The 20038-nt window shown below is 44.0% G+C and overlaps 1 protein-coding gene across 1 annotated transcript in view; it reads right to left on the bottom strand.

Moving 5' to 3' along the window:
- LOC133353681 (uncharacterized) overlaps positions 1 to 20038 on the bottom strand; it is a 49858-nt gene that overhangs the window by 17229 nt on the left and 12591 nt on the right. The window contains exons 16-33 of the mRNA XM_061570111.1: positions 19378 to 19530; positions 18807 to 19012; positions 18024 to 18112; positions 17433 to 17560; positions 16596 to 16748; positions 15424 to 15629; positions 14113 to 14198; positions 13236 to 13363; positions 12449 to 12583; positions 11562 to 11764; positions 10346 to 10440; positions 9530 to 9645; positions 7166 to 7287; positions 5965 to 6097; positions 4963 to 5175; positions 3495 to 3665; positions 2116 to 2256; positions 1480 to 1535 (exon numbers count right to left, since the gene is read on the bottom strand). Of these exons, the coding sequence (XP_061426095.1) occupies positions 1480 to 1535; positions 2116 to 2256; positions 3495 to 3665; positions 4963 to 5175; positions 5965 to 6097; positions 7166 to 7287; positions 9530 to 9645; positions 10346 to 10440; positions 11562 to 11764; positions 12449 to 12583; positions 13236 to 13363; positions 14113 to 14198; positions 15424 to 15629; positions 16596 to 16748; positions 17433 to 17560; positions 18024 to 18112; positions 18807 to 19012; positions 19378 to 19530 (2534 nt within the window). The remainder of the gene's footprint in view (positions 1 to 1479; positions 1536 to 2115; positions 2257 to 3494; positions 3666 to 4962; positions 5176 to 5964; positions 6098 to 7165; positions 7288 to 9529; positions 9646 to 10345; positions 10441 to 11561; positions 11765 to 12448; positions 12584 to 13235; positions 13364 to 14112; positions 14199 to 15423; positions 15630 to 16595; positions 16749 to 17432; positions 17561 to 18023; positions 18113 to 18806; positions 19013 to 19377; positions 19531 to 20038) is intronic.

The following is a 20038-nucleotide window of genomic DNA, read 5'->3' as shown; positions in this document are numbered from 1 at the left end:
AACCACAATAATGACCAAACACAAACATCTGCTGCATGGCCTACACACAGGCTCTTTAACGACAATACCTACTATAATCACCCAGGAATGTATGTCCTTAACGCTCATGACGTCCAGCCCCCCTTATTAATATTCATGAACAGGTGACGTCCTGCAAATGGACACCCCCCCCCCCCATTATTATTACCTACTATAATGAGCCAAGAATGTGTGTGCAATGCTCGTGACGTCACTCCACGTCGACCAGCCCCCCTTTTTAATAATCATGAATAGGTTACGTCCTCCAAATGGACACCCCCCGCTCCATTAGTAATAATTAGCGGCTGACGTCACTCCACATGGGGGGGGGGCCGAGGTGCCTTCTCCCCCCTCCTCAGCATCAACTCACAACCCTCACTACAAAGGCAGAACCCCCACGTCACGCGATCTCCGTAACGCTATTGAGACATCAAAGTAAACAGGACATCATTATGAACAAGGGATTATAACCTTCAAATGAAATAAGTCTGTGTCACCGCGCCCTTACAAAATGCACACGAATGGATGCAATGAATATCACGTCGCGGTCTGCGTTTCGCTTGCAAGTTTCAGATTTCATGCAATACACCCGTCCTTGGATGGGCAAACGGCTCATAATACTAAGATTAACGATGATGCAATCTGTAACGCGCACAATATTTAACAGACGCAAATGACCGTAACTCTGTACGGGGCAAGTGCCGTTAGCGAGTGCCAATGGTGCAGCGTACGAGGGGGTGGTGTGGCCGGCACCATGCCCGGCCGTCTTCATCTCCCTATTGCGGATGTGCACATACGGCACCTGGTACTCAATTAAGGCTGAGAGGAGCGGGGAAAGGTGTGGGGGAGTTCAATGAGATATTCGCCACTGATATGGGTGATATTGGGCAAAGTCTCTTTCTTCACGACAGAGGGGGTTGGTGGGCAGGGGAAATCACATTAAAAATGTATATATATCGTTATCATAATATCAACCATTTGTGAATCCACTGCTGGATAAATAACTCCTCATGCCATGTCAATCATGGGGCTTGTATGACCATACTTCCCCCTATTGGTTAGTGCAGATTTGCCGAAGGGGGTGGGCATTGGATGGGCATTGGATGGGCATTGGATGGGCATTGGATGGGCATTGGATGGGCATTGGATGGGCATTGGATGGGCATTGGATGGGCATTCAAATCAAACTCGCGTCGCCAGGCTCACAGTGCAGTTCTCCCCCCACCTTGGCCACTACTTCCTCTTTGTACAACAGCATTGTAATGTAAGTTCGTCTAATTGGCGATGCTCTGAGCAAAAATTGTTCCGTCAAAGGACCGTGAGTGATTGGCAGTGGCTTAGGGAGCTCCTTCATCCTGGAGTGGATTTGCCATGGCCATTGATGATGATGGACTAAATATTTGCTGGATCTGCCCAATTAAGCCCATGTGACATCAACAGACATGGGACAAACGCACTTACGTAATGATAGATCCAATGTCATTATACTTTTTCAATTCGTCCAACAAAATCACAGCCTGAAAGAGAAAAACGAAACAAACAAATATGATATTTGTGCACGTGTCCATATTATTTAAATCAATGTTTAAATGTTACTTTGCAGAGAGTTCATTCACTGCTGTTATGTGACTTTCAACTTGTGAAAGGAGTACCAGAGAATACCCAGATGACGAGATACTATTAAAATCTTTGCACAGATAGATGAAAGCATCTACTGCTGCACTACCATACCCTATGCCACCGGATATTATCCGACATTCTCCCATGCTAGTTCAGAACCACGCTTAACCCTGCCTAGCTTTTGGAATACAATGAAATCAGGTGCATTCTGGGTGCATTTGTCCTCGGGAAAATTTCAGATCCCTCTGAGGTCAATGCAATATGTACCACCTTTTGCGAGGAGTTCGCAGTGGGTTTTTTATGCTAATACACTCACTCTCACCACGGAAATGTGTAATTTCCACCACTGGCTAAGAGCTGCTGATAAACGTGAGTGGAATCAAGAGCCAATTTGATCCAGGGGGACACTTGCACGGGCCCAATTGCTGAAGTGGTAAGGTGAAGGTTGCATTGCAGGTTGTGTGCGATTCATCTCACCTGGCCATCAGTCCACTGTCCATTTGAGAAGATATTATTACCGCCCAAAGACCTCAGACGTTCGGGTGGAATTTGTGTCACAGTAGACGGAGGCAGTTGATTGATACAGTCCACGATGGAAATTTTGTTCTCACCAAGCAACTGCAACAACAACCAAAAATAAAACAAGTGCCGCCAGTCTCAACCGATTAAACCTTTCATAAAAGCACACTTGCACATGCATGTGCGACTGTTTCAGCTGAAGAACAATGTCTGTACGAGCCGGCGGTGTTGCACCACGTATTCACGTGTGTGACTGCGCTGTGATGCTCATGTGCGGGGGCCTTGGTGGTCTTGTTTCTCTGCTCCCGATTGTAATTGTATCCGACATTGTACAAACGTCGACTCAACACGTTGTAGATTTCAAAATGTCCGTGTACACGTGGTTTTTTTTGCACACGTGGCGCTGGACGCCCTGCATGGACAACCTCCCAAACGAAACGTTCCATCCCGAGGTGATTCTTACAGGTTAAATATCTGAATTAATAAGTGAATACGTTTCATTGTCTTATAACATTAACCCCAATAAAACTGCATCCGTTATTAATTTATGATAGACGCATGCTAATTGTGTTATAGTCATCCATCACGAGCTTTTGTTACAAAGGAAAGACACGTGTGAAACACAGTGATTGATTGAGGACACAAAGCCCCCAAGGAACGAGGTAGCAGGAGGCAATGATGGCTACACTCCACCGATGACTACGAACAAGGGAGAAAACTGGAATACGATTGCGCTACTGCTGTTTAAAATAAGTTTGACTCTCTTGAGGTGTCAGCCCAAAGCAAGACTGTGTGCATTCCATTTCGAGGTGCGGTGTGATTTTGCTTAAACCCGCAATCTCACCCTTAGCACTATCGAACAGTTGTTGCTGTTCACGGTATTTTCTGTTCGTGATATTTAACCCTGTGCTGTCACAGTTTGCTCAGGTATGTATGTGACATGTTAATGCCTGTTTTGTTTCCAGAAAAGGGAAAAACCCATTCTTATTTTTGATACTGGCCCTATCCGTGCTATAAATGCTCTAATACTTGCGTTGTCTTTGTACTGTTTGCCTTTTAGGGTTGTCTGGTCTACATGGTGAGACAAGGCCATGAAGAAGGCCGTCTCTGGTGTAGGCCAATCCGTTTCAAAGACAATGCGTACATTATCTGACCATGCTTGTGTGCATGCTTTGCCACAAGTATGTGTTCATTATGCAGACTTGATGCCTTGCAAAAGGTATATATTTGGTGTTTGAACATAGGCAAAACCTATTCTTATTAGGTTTGTTCAGGACCTGTTTTTGTTGTGTGGTGGTGGTGGTGGTGAAACCGCGGGTGAGATTTGCCGCACTGACCTTGTTGACAATGACCGACTGAATGCCGGGTGGCAAGGTCTGGATGTTGACACTCATGTTGGAATTGATCATGTAGTCTTTCAGCTGGTCACCGTTCATTTTTATGAAGGTGTCGCTGGAAACTCCAGACACCAGGGTCCCCAGGTCTTCCAAGCTTTTGGAGCTGTTCACCTGCACGGGACACACGGACACAAAGGTAAAGGCGCCTCACCATATGCACGACAGAAAGTGCTGGGGCGAGTGCTGCCACCAAGAGGCTAACAAGGCCAGCACAGCACACGAAAGGCTTGTGGCGCGACCACCGCTATGCCCAGCTCCCTTTGTTTACCCAGTGCCGCAAGTTAAACACAGCACTAAGCGTTGCTTTCAAGGTTGAATCGAACTAGGGACAGGTCTAGAATTGATATCTCTGGTTACGGATGGTAGCTGTGGCGGAGAATTCAATTCAGGTTCCTTGTTTTGTAGTGTAGGGCATTCACCCTTTCACCACTACTCCCCAAATGTGTGGATGCACACACAAAGACAAATATCCCATCGTGTAGTCTTGAACTGACTTTTGGGGGAAGTGCTGTTCGTGAGCACCTACGAAGGCCGGCACAGCACACGAGAGCGTCGGTGGTCAACACCACATACAGCGGCGTTTATTTACCTAGTGCCGATGTTTTTACACACCGCACCAGATACTCATTTAAGGTGGAATCAATCTAGGCGAGGCCAATGACCGGTTCAGATAATCATCACTGGGGTTGGCCGTGAGCAGGAAATGGACTTGGATAGCTGGGTTCTTAGTGCAGCGTGCTAACCACTACATTATCGCTTGATTGACTCCACTTCTCGATAAAGCCCCCCCACAAGCCACCACCACCCCTCATGATCTTGCGATGGAACAATTCATCCAGCACACGAACCGAGTTCATCACTCCATCTCCTCGGTGGATGTCCTTACGGGTGTGTTCCATTCCTCGTTTGCCACTCCGCTATAATTCTTGACCATCGAGGCAGCCCTCCTTCCAGCCATGACATGCCCTACCCAAACCCAATGATTTTCCTTAACAAGTTGGATGATAAGGTTGCACTCATTACACACAAATTAACCACAATGCCTTGCTGATTTCGTCAAGGAACATAAACCATCACACGAACTCTGGTCATCCTCGTAGCGGCTTTTTGGATAATCAGCAAACAAAGATGCTTTCAAACGTGCTTCTGCAGCCGTCTGGAACGCTCTTCCTTCCAATATTAGTAAGCCACTGGAGCTATGCACTTTTAAATTTAGTTTGAAAGCTCAGTGCGAAAGAAGTTCAACATACATACATGCCATTAACCTCTGTATGTTGTTTCATCCACGTGTTCCCCTTTATGTCTCTCATTGTAGCAATGCATTGTTTTATCTCCTGGTTCACAAAAGGATGCGTATTGACATGCCGTCGGTGTAAAAGCTTTGGTCTAATCCCTTTTGAGTACTCACTGGATATTGGTCGCCCAGCTTCTTTAGGAGTTGGCGTGTCTGTCCCAGACTCCAGCCCGACTGACGTCCGAGTTGCGGCAAAGTGTTCAGGACCAATTCGGATGTGAATTTTTTGTCGATGTCGGAGAACGGAACTGCAACGACGGCGCTCCCCAGGCTCTTAATCACCTCCGGCGTGTAGTTCGTTAATTGGCTCAAAATTATCGCGTTCAGCTGCACACGCGCGCACGGCAGCCAGGGAGACACAGACAGGACATGACCCGGGGAGTGACGTTTTGGTTTTTGGAAAACAAAAAAGAAATATATGAAAAAAATGTAACTTCATGAAATCATGAATGTATCCTACATTATGAAATGCATCCCTTTGTGTTCGAGAATGCCTCAAGAAAGCAGATGTCACAGAGCTACCCCTGAGATCCCTTCAACTGACCTCTGGTTCACACAGTCAAGGGATCAACACACGCTCACCCTCTTTGCATGCGAGAGTAATGTCCATCACATGCCACTAAGACTGGCGATCGATTATGAGAACTGGAATTTAGCCAAATTATGCGTAGAAAAATAGGGAAAAAAGAGTGAATAGTGACCGGCTGAGACCATCCACTCACGACACGTGAGCACACCGGTTTATCACGACTACCAAGATCCTGGATTTGCACTCCACGATGTCAGCAATGCCAGCCGGAGTGCTCTGACCTCTGAGCCTCATGGCCACCTCCGGGAATTATATATTTTTAGACTTATTTGTGGGTTTGTAACATTTTCCCAAAATGTTAGTGCTGTGTAATATGCCCTCCGCCAACATATATAACCTCTTGCTGTAACTGCTCTCCCCCCACTGTGTTCTTCCTGGTTCAGCAGTTCCATTGCTGGATTATTTTTTCCGCTTGAGGACGACCGCTTGTGTTGCGATCGAAACGTCGTGATATATTATTTTATTTTCATACGTACGTGACTATACCGAAAGAACCATAGAGTGAGTATGCGACAGATGTGTTTTACCTTGTCCTTATCCTTGGGGTTTGTCAAGGATGCTTCGCATGTCGTGAGATTTGCCAGCAACACATTTAAATTGTTCGCGGTGAGTTCAGAGCTGTATGCTATCACGTACAAGCACAGAAGCGGATTCGGCACACTGGCAACGCACACGAGCACACAAACATCCCACGTTAGTAGTGACAGCTGGCAAGAAAGTGCTGTTAGCTAGGATTGCATTAACTCAACCCGACGGCAAGTTGATGTTTTCCTAGGATTCAGGTTCGTGATTTGTCTCAAATATCAATACTTTTTTACGCTTTTCATCTAAGGTTGAAAGCATTTGTGCTTTAGCTCTGTCTGTCTGTTTGTAGTGGGACAGGGGGGCTGGGGGGCAGGTGACGGTAATTACTCTCATAGATACGATGCAATATGACTTGAGCACGAGGATAATGTTGTGTTGCTGCTAGGAACTCATTCTACAGAAAACTGGATTCATTTTTCCGAGGGTTTTGCCAAAGACATGGAGATAAAAAAGAAAACAGCGCTACATCGATTATTATTTCCGCTCATGACGGCCGTGCATCACGAGCCGTGTGAACTCCTCCCGTTCGGCTCAGGAGGTTGCGTTTTTATTGGTAAATAAATAATTCCGGGGGACAAGCACATGTTGTAATCGTTACAGAATCCATACATACGCATTATTTTTATTCCGCTTTAACCCCCCCCCCTTCCCCTCCACACTGCAATTTCATGAATAGTCACAATTCAGGGTCACAATTTTGATACGTTTGCTTCAAAGGCATTGGGCTGTGGTCAACCTTTACATGTTAATGGATTGTATTTAATTGCAGGAGAACTCCACTGAGTCTTAAGACTGAGGTCACAGGAGGTTCCTGCATTGGGATATTTGTCCAATTCCATAAATGAGTGTGTTTTGCATTCGAGAGGAAATCAGAGTAGTTGGAGAAACCCGACACATATCAGGGGATGAAACTGGAAAGCAGCATATAGGTTAATTCAAGAATGCAATGCTGTCCTGCCAACAGTTTCTGAAAAAGCTTGTAGGATTGACCTGCTACACACACTAGTCCCAGCAGTCTACTATCCAAGTGCTAACCAAGCACCAATCTGCTTAGCTACTGAGACCTGGGGGAGATGTATTATATTCAGGTTGACTTGATCACAGGAAGACATGAGGGTAGCATGGCTTATAGATAAAACTCACCTCGTCAAATTTATCTTTCCCGCATGCATTTGCTGCACCAGGTAATTGTTCATGTCAGTGGTCAGGTTGTTTGCATTTGCGAGTTGGTCCAGGGTGCTCTGATGGATTAAGAACTCCACTAGCTGCACAGAAACAAGGAAGACAATCAGGAATGTGCATGGATTCTGTAATGTGTTAAATACAAAAAAACAACAATGCAATCGACAATAACGACCCTTTGATCAATTTGGCCGATCTGTGGTAAAGTCTGTCATAGCAAAACAATGCTTTACTTAAGTTTCATCTACACTGGATCATCTTAAGAAGCATTATCGTGACCTTCCACTATCGACAGACAAACATATTGAACGAGAATAGGTTTTCCCTTTTTTTTCTGGCAACAAAACAGGTGTTACTCTGAGAGTGCAATGTCTTTGTACTGTACGCCTTTTGGCGTCCTCTGGTGTAATACCGTTTTGAGACGAGGCTCAAAAGAAAGCTGTCTCTGGTGTGGACCAATCAGTTTCAAAGACAATGCATCATATTATCAGGGTATGTTTTTTCTCTTCTTGGTTCTTTCGGTAAAGTCACGTAGAATGGAAATAATAAAGTAATAATTTTTATTTTACTATGTTTTTTTTTATTTTATTTTATTATTTCCATTCTATGTGACTTTACCGAAAGAACCAAGAAGATGAATCCCTGCAGTCACGAAAGCTTTAAATCGAAATTTAGTATGTTTTTTGTTTGCATTCTGACCACAAGTATTGTGGTTAATGCAGACATGATTCCTTGTAAAAGGTTTGAGTTTGGTGTTTTAACATCTTAACACCTGTTTAATTGCCAGAAAAAGGGGAAAACCTATTCTCAGATGGAACGAGTTACGTTTCCATTTTCAAGTATGTATTGGAAGGGTGGGGGGAGCATACAACCCACGGCGACACGATGACTACAGCTTTGAAACTGCTCGCAAATAATATTTGTACGTCACTGCAAATGTCTGGCAACACCGTGTTTCTAATTTTACCACGCTCAGTAACCTTTTTTACTGCAAGAAGCATCTTTATACTCAGTCGACAGGCATGTTCTTTGTTGCCTTATAGGTGTGTCTTTGTTAGTGCATGACCTGCCGAGCATATCTGAAAGTCCTACTAAATGTATGCACCACTTGAAAAGCAAACACATGATGCATTTTTTTGGTCAAATAACCTTTGTACCATTTCAGATTCACGTAACAAGACAATAAGGGGGAATATGCTCCCGTGGAGTAATGGGTAGCACCCTGGAGTTGCAATGCAGACATCGCCAGTTGATTCTCCTGGCACGCTAATCAAGACAGTGGTGCAAGTCTATTAAACCAACCCCCCCCCCCCCCAGCCTCTGTCCACCCAGCAGCAAAAATGGGTGAATAACAGTCAAGTAATGGAAGAGTAAAGTGTTGGTTTCAAACACGTAATTCTAGATTTGAAGCTTTCGTGACTGCAAGGATTCATACTCTTAGGTTTTTTCGGTAAAGTCACGTAGGTAAAAAAATGTAATTAAAAGTTAATAAAAGTAATAATGGAAATAAAATATTATAATAAATCATTATTTCCATTATTACTTTTATTAACTTTTAATTTCATTTTTTACCTACTTGACTTTACCGAAAAAACCCTAAGAGTTTCAAACACGTAGGCTTTTGCGACCAATATTATCCGGAATTAATGGGGAGGGGTTTGGGGGGGGGGGGGGTTGAGATGGCGTAAACAGAAAGTGTGGATACTCCCGGGATAACTAAGCCGACAGTGCAGACCACAGCACCGCAGAGTGCAGCTCTCTGGAGCTCCCTCCACGAGAACCCCTCCTGCTCGCAGTGGCGTGAGCAAACAAATCCAGGGTTGCACCTTCACCGTTTTACGTTTCTCAGCAGATGCCAGAGGTCGCAACCGGGTACCCGATACCCATACCCTACCCGATACCCGATACCCGGCTACCCGTACCCGGCCGGGTACGGGTACCCGTTTGCGACCCTGGTGTGGCCGAGTACGGGTACGGGTAGGCCGTGAGTCACTGGTGAGTAACCGTTTGTCACTCATTTCGGGTAGGGTACGGGTACGGGTAGGGAACGAGTACCCGTACCCAGCTGGGTACGGGTACTCATTTGCGACCCTGGTGCGGCCGGGTACGGGTACGGGTAAGAAATCAAAACCCGTTTGCGACCTCTGGCAGATGCATTGATGAAATCGTTTCAGAAGGAAACATATCACGATGAGACCTACTTTACCTTTAAGCCCCACGTGTGCTTTTGTCACTCCGTTCGCATTAATGTCGCCTCCTGCGCTACATTATAAAACACGCAGACGTTCGCCTGCTGGATGTCGTGTTCATTGGACAGAGCGTTACCTGACTATTATTGGTGACCAGCATCTCCAGCTCAGCTTTGTTCGTCAACAGGAAGTACTGCTGCAAGTTGTCCGTGAGATAGCTCTTCTTTTCCACGTAGCACGGCGGTCTGGATGCTATTCGACAAAGTTGAGAGAGAAAAAAGGATTAATTGAAGCAACATCATCATTGGCATTGACAACAGTACTTCGTCTTTGGAGGAAAATACATCTTAACATCCTCAAACGTGGCATGAAGAAGCCTTTATGCATTCGTGGATTTATAAATGGCTTTCAAAAAAGCATGTGTTTTGTCGTCATGTGTTTTTCATGCATTTGTAATGCGGGCGTAAACGGCCTCGCGGATGTGACGTCACGGGGGGAGGAGTTAGGTCACGTGGGAGAGAGGGATCAAGTCTTAAGGTGGAGAAACCGGAAGAGCAGGAGGAGTTGTTGGAGAGAAATATAGAGTGAGGCCACGCAGGGCGGAGGTTGGAGGGTGGCGAGATCGCCACACACCCAGGATAAGTCTCGGCACCGTCGGCCAGCGGTGACCGAGCACGGAGGAACGGGGAGCCGGTTGAGGCTGCAGTGAGGGCAGCCAGAGGCCTGCACGAGGAGATCAGCAGCGGAGCTGCATCGGAGTGGAGTGAGAGGCTACGGGAGCGACGGCAGCATCGGGCTGCCAAGCGGGGGAGTCTCGGAGAGAGAGCCGTGTGGGGCAAGTGTAAAGAACCCGAATAAAGGACAACGAAGACAGACACAGTGGTCGAGTCCTTTATTACACATTTGTAACACAATCTAATTGACACGATGAAGACTGAGAAATCTCACTCACCGCTCGTACGGTTGAGATTGGCAACCAGCCAATCATGCACAGCTATCCTATTGTCAGCCGTCAATTTGGTGTAGATGTTTTTAAATGGATCCACACTGAAAGGCAAAAAAACACATGGGAGCATTGCGTCATCGGTGCAAATCTGCCAGACAATTGATGAGAAAGCAACATTGCACATTATTTAATAATTAATTGGGATGGGTGCAACAATATCCAAAACGCAACAGTGAAATATATAAAACAAACACCCTCCAGCCTCTCACTGTCATTACATTGTCCATATATTTTGTCAATCCACTGCTGGATGAGGGGCTCCCCATGCCTTTGTTGACCATGGGCGGTGTTTAACCATACTTCACTATGCTGGTCAGTGCGGCTTGGTGAAGGTGGAGGAAGTGTACAGAACGGAAATAAATTTTGCTACACTGCACTCTCCTGCCTACAAAGCCTACTACATCTGTTTCATGCACACTGTGGAAGTCACACTTATGAGGTCACGTGAATTCTGGGTAATTTGGTAATACGCCCCCACTGCGTAGAGATTTGTGAGCTAAAGTGACCTCCATTCACTCTCATAGGAGATCTGTGAACTAAAGCGACCTCCATTCACTCTCATAGGAGATCTGTGAACTAAAGCGACCTCATTCACTCTCATAGAGATCCGTTAGCTAAAATGACCTCATTAAATCTCATAGAAAATGGTTAGCTACAGCAACCTCATTCACTCTCTTATAATCTTCTTAGGATTAGCATGGGATGCATCACAGACTGGGCATCTATTACATAACCAAATACTGCAACACAACGGAAACCTTAAATTTCGATTTAAAGCTTTCGTGACTGCAGGGATTCATCTTCTTGGTTCATTCGGTAAAGTCACGTAGAATGGAAATAATAAAATAATAAAAAGAAAACATAATAATTCTCACGACGTTTCGGCCACAACGCAAGCAACCGTCCTCAGGTGAAGAACATGTCTGTCAAGGAGACAGAGTCGCAATTCAGTCTTCTTCTTGACAGACTTGTTCTTCACCTGAGGACGGCTGCTTGCATTGTGGCCGAAACGTCGTGAGACTTATTTTATTATGTTTTTATTTTATTATTTCATTCTACGTGACTTTACCGAAAGAACCAAGAAGACAACGGAAACCGTTCGCGCGTAGGACACCCCAAACTTTCCACTGTGCCTCTGTGCCCCTGGTGCAAATCCACTCACGCAGAGGCGTAGATTTTGCAGTCGCTTAGGGAGACCAAATCCAGCGCGCCTTTGTTCACATCCGGCAGGAACATGGGCATGTACGTCGAGAACCACTTTGTGGACGTCACATCGTTGGGGCTGCTTTTGAGCTCTTTCCCAAACCTGCCGAACGCCGAGGTCACCACCGCGCTCTTCACCGCGCCGTCGAGTGAATTGTACGACTGTTGACAACCACGAGGAGGACAGGCCGAGCATGTGCAACATGGTTATTATCATCATCGGCCATGATCAATCCACTGCTGCATGAAAGCCTCTGCAAGCGGAACAGCCCAGAGGTTCCTGGAGGCCCAGGGCAGAATGCTATGTTGGGACCTAATTATCGATTAGCGACAAAAAGAAAAGAGGTCTGGTTAAGGGGCTCTTTTTTGTGCATTGCCATCCCCCCCCCATCCCTCACCACTGCTGAGTGACCTCTGTGCCCAAGTCGTTACCAATTTCAGTGTATTTTAAAGGTCATCATTTTCAGAATCTTTATTTAAGACTGGAAGAATTTGATGAGCATTCGATGTCAGCATTTTATTATATATGCTATCAACACTGCTGTGATATTTTGAACATCATCATTGGTTGATGCAGCACAGGTCAATGATTGAACATTATTCGCAAAAAATTGCATTTCTTTTCAGAAATTCTAGTCAATCATTGACCTGAGTCGCCTTAACAAAATTTACTTTGTCCCAATGGGTTATATTAAAGTTTTCCAACTTGTGGTATTCATTTCCAAGGCAACCCCGGTTAATCTTCCGAGATAATAGCGTGTGATCGGGGTGCATTCTGGTTCATTTTCCGTTCCATCCGTGAGCCTGTCCTCTGTCAGAAAGTGGCCATCGTGAGCTCCCACTCACGGTCGAGAAGTTTTTGTTGTAAGCCTCGAGCAGCACGTCGATTGGAGAGTAGTTGTCAAACAGCTGCGTCATCGCGCCCGAGTAGTTGGAAAACGTCGTCACGTTGAGCAGCGCAAGCAGCTCATTGGCAGGTACCTGAGATGCGGAGCAAAGCAAAATGATCATCATTTACTGCACGGTAGAGTTTCCGCTGTTGTGCCGCGTGTAGCTCTCCCCGGTGCGTTTTCATTGCCCTTGAAAGAGGAGACTTGCCTTTTACGAGTAGGGGTTAAATTGTGCTTGCTAACGCCATCCAAGCACTGACCGGTGCTGGGAGCAAAGCTGAATTCATGCAGTTCTCGAAAAAACTCCAGTACGTGGAGGTGAAGCGTCACAAAACACGCCCAAACAACATTCGGTACTAACAGGAAATGCATCAGAGTATTAATCACCATGTACGTGTTTGGGTGCATGTATGCAGCATGTTTACTTGTGTGCGAGTGCACTCACGTCTATGGCAATGTACCAATCTTAATAAATGTGATTTCAAATCGCACCTCCCCTAGCAACATAATCAACGAATGGCGAATTAATTGTGCATTGATTGCATGGATTGTGCAGGAATTGCACATGAATTGCACGTGGATTGTGCATGGATTGCATATGAATCACACGTAAAATTGCACTGGCATTATGCATGGGACTCTGCATGAATTGGGCATGGATTGTGCAGGGATTTCACATGGATTGCGAGTTGATTGCGCATGAATTGCAATGCTCATGCCAAACGGTAGGAATTTTTACGCACGATGCTTGCGTTGTTGTTCAGGATGGACAGTAAGTCGGGCAGAATGAGGTTGCTCTTGAAGCCACGCAGGGAGGAATCCAGCCACTGGGTGTTCGTGTTCCCAGGGGTGAAACACCTGGGGCTGGAGCCTGCAAAAACCATTAGGTACACAATAACAGTGATAATAGAAATTAATAATAAAAGTTTTAAAGTGTATCAAATACAAGCACATCCAGAAGACATTGCAATGTGCATTTATATACCGTCCAAATGCGATGTCATCTCAAGATGCTGTACAGAAGCAGTGGACATTTATTTTATGAAGAAAGGCAGGCAGTTATAGGTGGAATAGAGCCCTCTCTAATGGCAGCAGGGGTCAAAGTAACCCATTATCTTGGTTCTTTCAGTAAAGTCACGTAGAAGAGAAATAATAAAATAATAATAAAAATATGAAACAATAAAAAAAGATATATATAAAACAATAAAAAATAAAGAAAAATATTATTTTATTATTTCCCTTCTACATGACTTTACCGAAAGAACCAAGAATATGAATCCCTGCAGTCACGAAAGCTTTAACTCTAAATTTAACCCTTTACCTACAAGGTATATGTTACGGACAACCATCGGTTATTAAATGTACAATTAAATTCAAACCCACATGTTCCATATATATTGTGAGTAAATAACAAAAATAGAAAACTCTGTGAGACGCTCAAACATGTTTGCTTCGTAAACATGGTTTGGCTGCTCGTCAGCCTCCCGGCATGATCAATAACACCTGCCCAACAGGGCCAGGTGGTTTATATTCTAAAATTCTCGGAGATTTCGCTGACACACACACTGCTCGCTTCCCGGTGGTGTAAGTGGAATTAATGTCTTTGCGCTGAGGATTTACCATTCGATGACAAATATTTGATTATCCATTTGTACGTTGAGACCTTTGACTCGTTGGAGATCGAGACACCATCCAGACTTCCAACACTGATTCGGAAAAGAGAACACACACACAGATGCGTTGCTTAAATGGACAGTCTCTCGCAAGAGTGTATCACACAACAAATTAGGAACATATTCTTGGTTCTTTCGGTAAAGTCACGTAGAAGGGAAAAAATAAAATAACAAAAATATAAAACAATAAAATTCTCACGACGTTTCGACTGCAACACAAGCAATCATCAGTCGAAACGTCGTGAGAATTTTATTGTTTTATATTTTTGTTATTTTATTGTTTCCCTTCTACGTGACTTTACCGAAGGAATCAAGAACATGAATCCCTGCAGTCACGAAAGCTTTAAATCAAAACATTATGAACAGTTTTTAATTCACTTTCGGCCACAGCATTATTATTAACAATATTATATCATTGTTATATAATATACAATCTACGGCTGTATGAAGGCCTTCCCAAGCAGTGTCAATCACGAAGGTTATTAGACACAAATGTTTTAAGTTTGCGGGAAATTTAATGCCGTTCGTCGGATGTCTACAGTAGTGTGCTAACCGCTGCACCAATACCACACCCCCCAATATTTTATGCTGATCAAGAGTACTGATGCATTGATACACACTTATATTTACTAAAAGTACTGATGCATTAATATATTACAATATACAGTACTTTCACAGCAGATGTGCGACCGAGTAAAAAGGAGGAAATGAACAGTTACATTTTTTGTTACATTTCATGCAGCCCTAAAGTTGCTTGCTCAGACCCCTATTGCAAGTATTTGGCCTACTCTTCGATGCTGGCAAGATGTCTTGGAACACCTGGGAGTACACACACTTTACATCACCGCACCTAATACAACCTGCCGATTGGCTAACTGTGGTTTACCGATCGCTGTGTTGGGTGAATGTAGGAAGACGGATTTAAGAAACTTGCACCATTATTTCAACTGCCGTGGCAGGAAATCGAACCTGCGAACTCTGGAATTCAAGTCCAGGGTGCTAACCACAACAGCACGGGGGCATCAGCACATTAATAGCATGCAAATCACCTTGTGGTGAAAGCTAAATCTTGGCATAACATCTGGTAATAAAATCCTCGTCTAACATGGTCATTAAAAATAACTTTTCAAGTTTTGTGTAATTTTAATCTACTCCAAATTAATTCAAACCAATAGTCCACGAGTATACCGCTGCTTGTATTTGTGAACCGGTGCACAGGACTAGGAAGAGAAGTCACTCTAACTCGTTGGAAGCTCACATGCTCGAGAACACGGTGCAGTTGAATTGCGTGGGAAAGGTGGCCAAAATCGCAGGAGTGATGCCCGGCAGGATGAGAGGGGACAGCCTCTGATTGAACCACGTAGACACATCTGCGTCAGGCATAGCGGCCAGCGAAGGCCCCAGCTGTGTCCACACGCCGGTCATCACCACGGCCCGGGCAGGGGCATCAAACGACTTGTTTGCCTGTGGATGACAAGAAAAACGCCTCGCTTGATTCACAAAAAAACGACTCTCCACATTCCTCATTCTTGCTGCCTTATAATGAGTTTGGAGGCCACTCCAGGACAGGAACAACCAGTGGCGGCTCCTGCAAAATCTCTCAGGGGGGGCAAATGTCTGGATGATTGATAAGGATAAGGTCCAACCATGCAATGAATAAATTAACAGCTTAAGCATGTAAAGGCAACTTCACTTCTTTAATATTAATGAAAAATAAAGTGATTCTTACAATACATCTTGTTTGTTTATATACTCACTATTAAAACAAACCACTCAAGTTTATTTTATTAAAGATTCCACTAGGTAGCGATAAATTATATTGTTGGATGAAACGTGCTTACGTATGATGACGTTAGCACGTATGATGACGTAAGCACGTTAGGGCGAGCCCTCCCGGAAGCCATAGAGAATGCATTGGAGCGCCCCCGTTCGAAAAAAAACATCTTTGAATGTAAGTCTATGGGGCCACTCGGGGCGATTCTCAGCCGGAGTGAAATCGCCCCAAAAGAGGCGGTACTCCACAGAACGTAGCATGACGCTGATTGGACTATATCCAGAGGCTGGCAGTGACGGCTAGCGTGACTGTGGTTGAATGACATTGGTGGTGCGTCGCCCAATCGCCCTAATGAAGAAACCGCCCCTGGGAACAACTATGGAAAGGCAGGAAAGGAAGACAATCCAGGAGTCATTTTGCACATCAGTGGGGATTCAATGACGAGGACATGAAATGCTTCAGCCTAATGTACAGGATAAATCAATCGGAGGACTATAATTTTGATTCATATTTAATCAAGGTAAGCTATTGAATAACCAATGGATTAAATGTGTTTCAAGAGGGGGTCAAACTGGTGATCTCTGGTCAACAATGCCAGTGTGTCCAGCTTCAACAGCACCACACTATAGTTCTAACGCGCGTCCCGACGCACTTACCACAACGTTAAAGCGATCCACGAATGTTGCCATGTTGTCGGTGCCGTTGATGTTGGGGAAGATCGCTGACAGCAGGATAGAGTTATTTTGCACGTTGGGCTTGGCAGCGTAGTCCGCCAGTTGTACAGGGGAAAGAAGGTTCAGGACTTCAGCCTAGAGCCATCGGGAGAAACCGTCATGAGATCAGTTGCACACTCGCACTACGTGCTTACGTCACACATCCAAGAATTTACACTTGACGATTTTCACCAATTGTATGGAATGTATGCGCCAATGTTGCTTTTATGCAAATGAAGCAATTTAGGAAAACTAGACTTTAAATTAAAACAATCCAAATGACTGACGGAGCGAAATGCCAGGAGAAAACAAAAAAATTCTTAAATAATTGTTCCCAAAATGATGAAAATTAATCAAAGGCTAGAATTGAGGAGGTTGCGGGGGAGGAGGGATAATTCCATGCGGAGTGATTAATTTGCGATCAATTAACAAAAAAAATAACGTGTAAAGGTGTATACACCTCGAGTACAAATTCATGTGATCACTAGTTTTAATGTAAAATACTCTCAGCCTTGTCTAGACCACCAACTAAAAATAGAGGTGTTTGTGAGAACACATTTGCATGATGTATTTTTCTTTGTGACCAGTCTGCAGGTATTTTCCTATTTTTATATTTGTTATCACGATGTACACAAAAGATCTGCATTTGAAAAATTGAACGCATCACATTCCCAAAAACCATAATGCAAATAGTTCATTTCCTTAACGCTAACATTGAATGAAATCGGTTTTGTTTGAACACGTGGACAGTTTACGCATGTGGTGTGTGACGTTACTTACGCCTTTAAAAGCTGGGGAAACTTCAAAGTCAGAATAATTGGCAAGGGCACTGAATCTTCCAAAATAGGTGTTGAGCAGCGTGGAGCTGTTGATGTTCTGTGTGCAGTTCTTGTTCATCGTTGTCACATCTGTGGGAATTTACAAGATGGCTATAGGTTCATTGTTGTAATTTCATAGAAATGAGGTATAAATAAGTAATATTAAAAAAAACGCTTTCATGAAATGTACCGTACTAGTAATGGCAGAACTCCACGACTCCAGGAAGTGGCCCCGAAGCTGGCCATAACGTAAGGGGCCGTGGACAATTACAGCCAACGTCAGTTGAGCGTGGACAATTAGACCGAAGCCGAAACATAACATGAAAAATTATGTTTGCAAAATATCTATTTTTTGATAGAATATAGTATTGTCATCAGTATGACATAAGTATACCAAGTTTGCAGTCGATACCGCATTGGGTAGTGGGTTAAAATTGAGTTACAAGCTTTGAGGATACAACAACAACAACAGACAGAGTTAAAAGAAAATGTGTAATAGTCATGGATGTATCAGCTTATTTTAAAAAAGATATAAATTAAGCATTTGACCCACCTGCGACAAGGAAATTGTTGATTTTATTCAGTGCTGCAAGTTGGATATCTTTTTTGATAGTTCCATAAACTCCACTCAGACTCTGTGAGCTGTGCAACAAGAACAAGCAAGAATATTTTATCATAAAATAGTCAAGTAATTAGAATTAAATATGAAAGAAAATGTTACGTTGTGTATTCATGTAGACGTTACAGAGTTGGAGATGAGCGAAATGTAATCTACATTTATATTGATTTCTTGTATTTTAATGAAAATACAATGACGTACTGTATGTTCTTCATAGGTAAGAAATCAAAATTTATTTTATTTATCTCAGCAGGAAGTGCCCAATAAGCTGTTAGGCTCTGTTTAATGGGCACCATGTGATGGTACAGATGCCACTTTGTTCTGTGAATGCTGTTTCATATAGTACTGATGCATTAATTTACGCTATAATACAGTTTCACAGCGAATGTGCACACTGACACAAAATATATTCAAGTTATGCAAAATGTAGAGAGCATTACATGAAAACGTGTGAGACATTAGAACTGCCTAATATCTTAGAATACCACACTCAATCTGTTATGAAGGATTTTTTAATTACTGCGATAACTTTTTTTAAGACAATATGAGATGTTCCATGAAGTTCCTGAAAAAGCAGCCAGCACGTGGTGTTGAAACATCGGACATCATTCCAAACAACATGCGGTCCAACCCAAATTCACATCGTGAGCTAACACAATGATCCACGAATATGCCACCTTGCCACACAAGTGACTGCGTAACGTATATGACGCTCACATGCTTGCAAACGCAGTGCAGTTGAGTCCCGTAGTAATATTGGCCACCATCTCAGCAGTAATGCTCGGCAGGAGGAGAGGGGGCAGCCTTTGATTGAACCACGTGGACACATCTGCGTCAGGAATAGCGGCCAGCGAAGGCCCCAGCTTTGTCCACACGCCGGCCATCACCGCGGCCCGGGCAGGGGCATCAAACGACTTGTTTGCCTGTGGATGACAAGAACAACGCCTCGCTTGAATTCACGTAAGAACAACTCGTCACATTCCTCATCACCGCTGCCTTATAAAGATCTCGGAGGCCACTACTGGATAGGTACAGCTGTGGAAAAGCAGAAATGAAAAAAAATCTGTGAGTCATTTTGCTCATCAGTAGGGGAGTCTTTGACGATGACATGAAATGCTTCGGCCTAATAAACAGGAGAAATCCATCACAGGACTACAAGATAAGCTAATAAATTACCAACCTTTAATTTAGTTTTCACAAGGGGTCAAACTGGTGGCCTCTGGCCAACAATGCCAGTGTGTCCAACAGTACCACACTATAATTCTAACGCGCGTCCCGACGCACTTACCACAACGTTAAAGCGATCCACGAATGTTGCCATGTTGTTGATGCTGTTGATGTTGGGGAAGATCTCTGACAGCAGGGTAGCGTTATTCTGCACGTTGGGCTTGGCAGCGTAGTCCGCCAGTTGTGCAGGGGAAAGAAGGTTCAGGACTTCAGCCTAGAGCCATCGGGAGAAACCGTAAGGAGATCAGTTGCACACTCGCACGACGTGCTTAAGTAACACGTCCAAGAATTCACACGTGACGAGTTTCAACAATTGTATGAAATGTATGCGGCAATGTTGCTTTTATGCAAATGAAGCACTTGAGGAAAATTCAACTTTAGATTAAAACAATCCAAATGACTGACGGAGCAAAATTCCCTGAAAAAACAAAAACATTATTAAAGAATTGTAATTTGTTCCCAAAATGATGAAAATTGATCAAATCCCAGAATTGAGGAGGTTGCAGCGGGGGAGGGTTCATTCCACACGGAGTGATTCATTTGCGATCAATTAACAAAAAAAAAATAACGTTTAAAGGTGTATACACCTCGAGTGCAAATCATGTGATCACCAGTTTTGATGTAAAATGCTCTCAGCCTTGTCTAGACCACCAACTAAAAATAGAGGTGTTTGTGAGAACACCTTTGCATGATGTGTTTTCTCTGTTACCAGTCTGCAGGTA

This window comes from Lethenteron reissneri, chromosome 44 (assembly GCF_015708825.2).
Source record: "Lethenteron reissneri isolate LAM-NWPU_2019-01 chromosome 44, ASM1570882v1, whole genome shotgun sequence".
NCBI classification, from domain to species: domain Eukaryota; kingdom Metazoa; phylum Chordata; class Hyperoartia; order Petromyzontiformes; family Petromyzontidae; genus Lethenteron; species Lethenteron reissneri.
The sequence above is the reverse complement of the archived record's forward strand: the minus strand, read 5'-3'. Positions and strand labels throughout refer to the sequence as shown.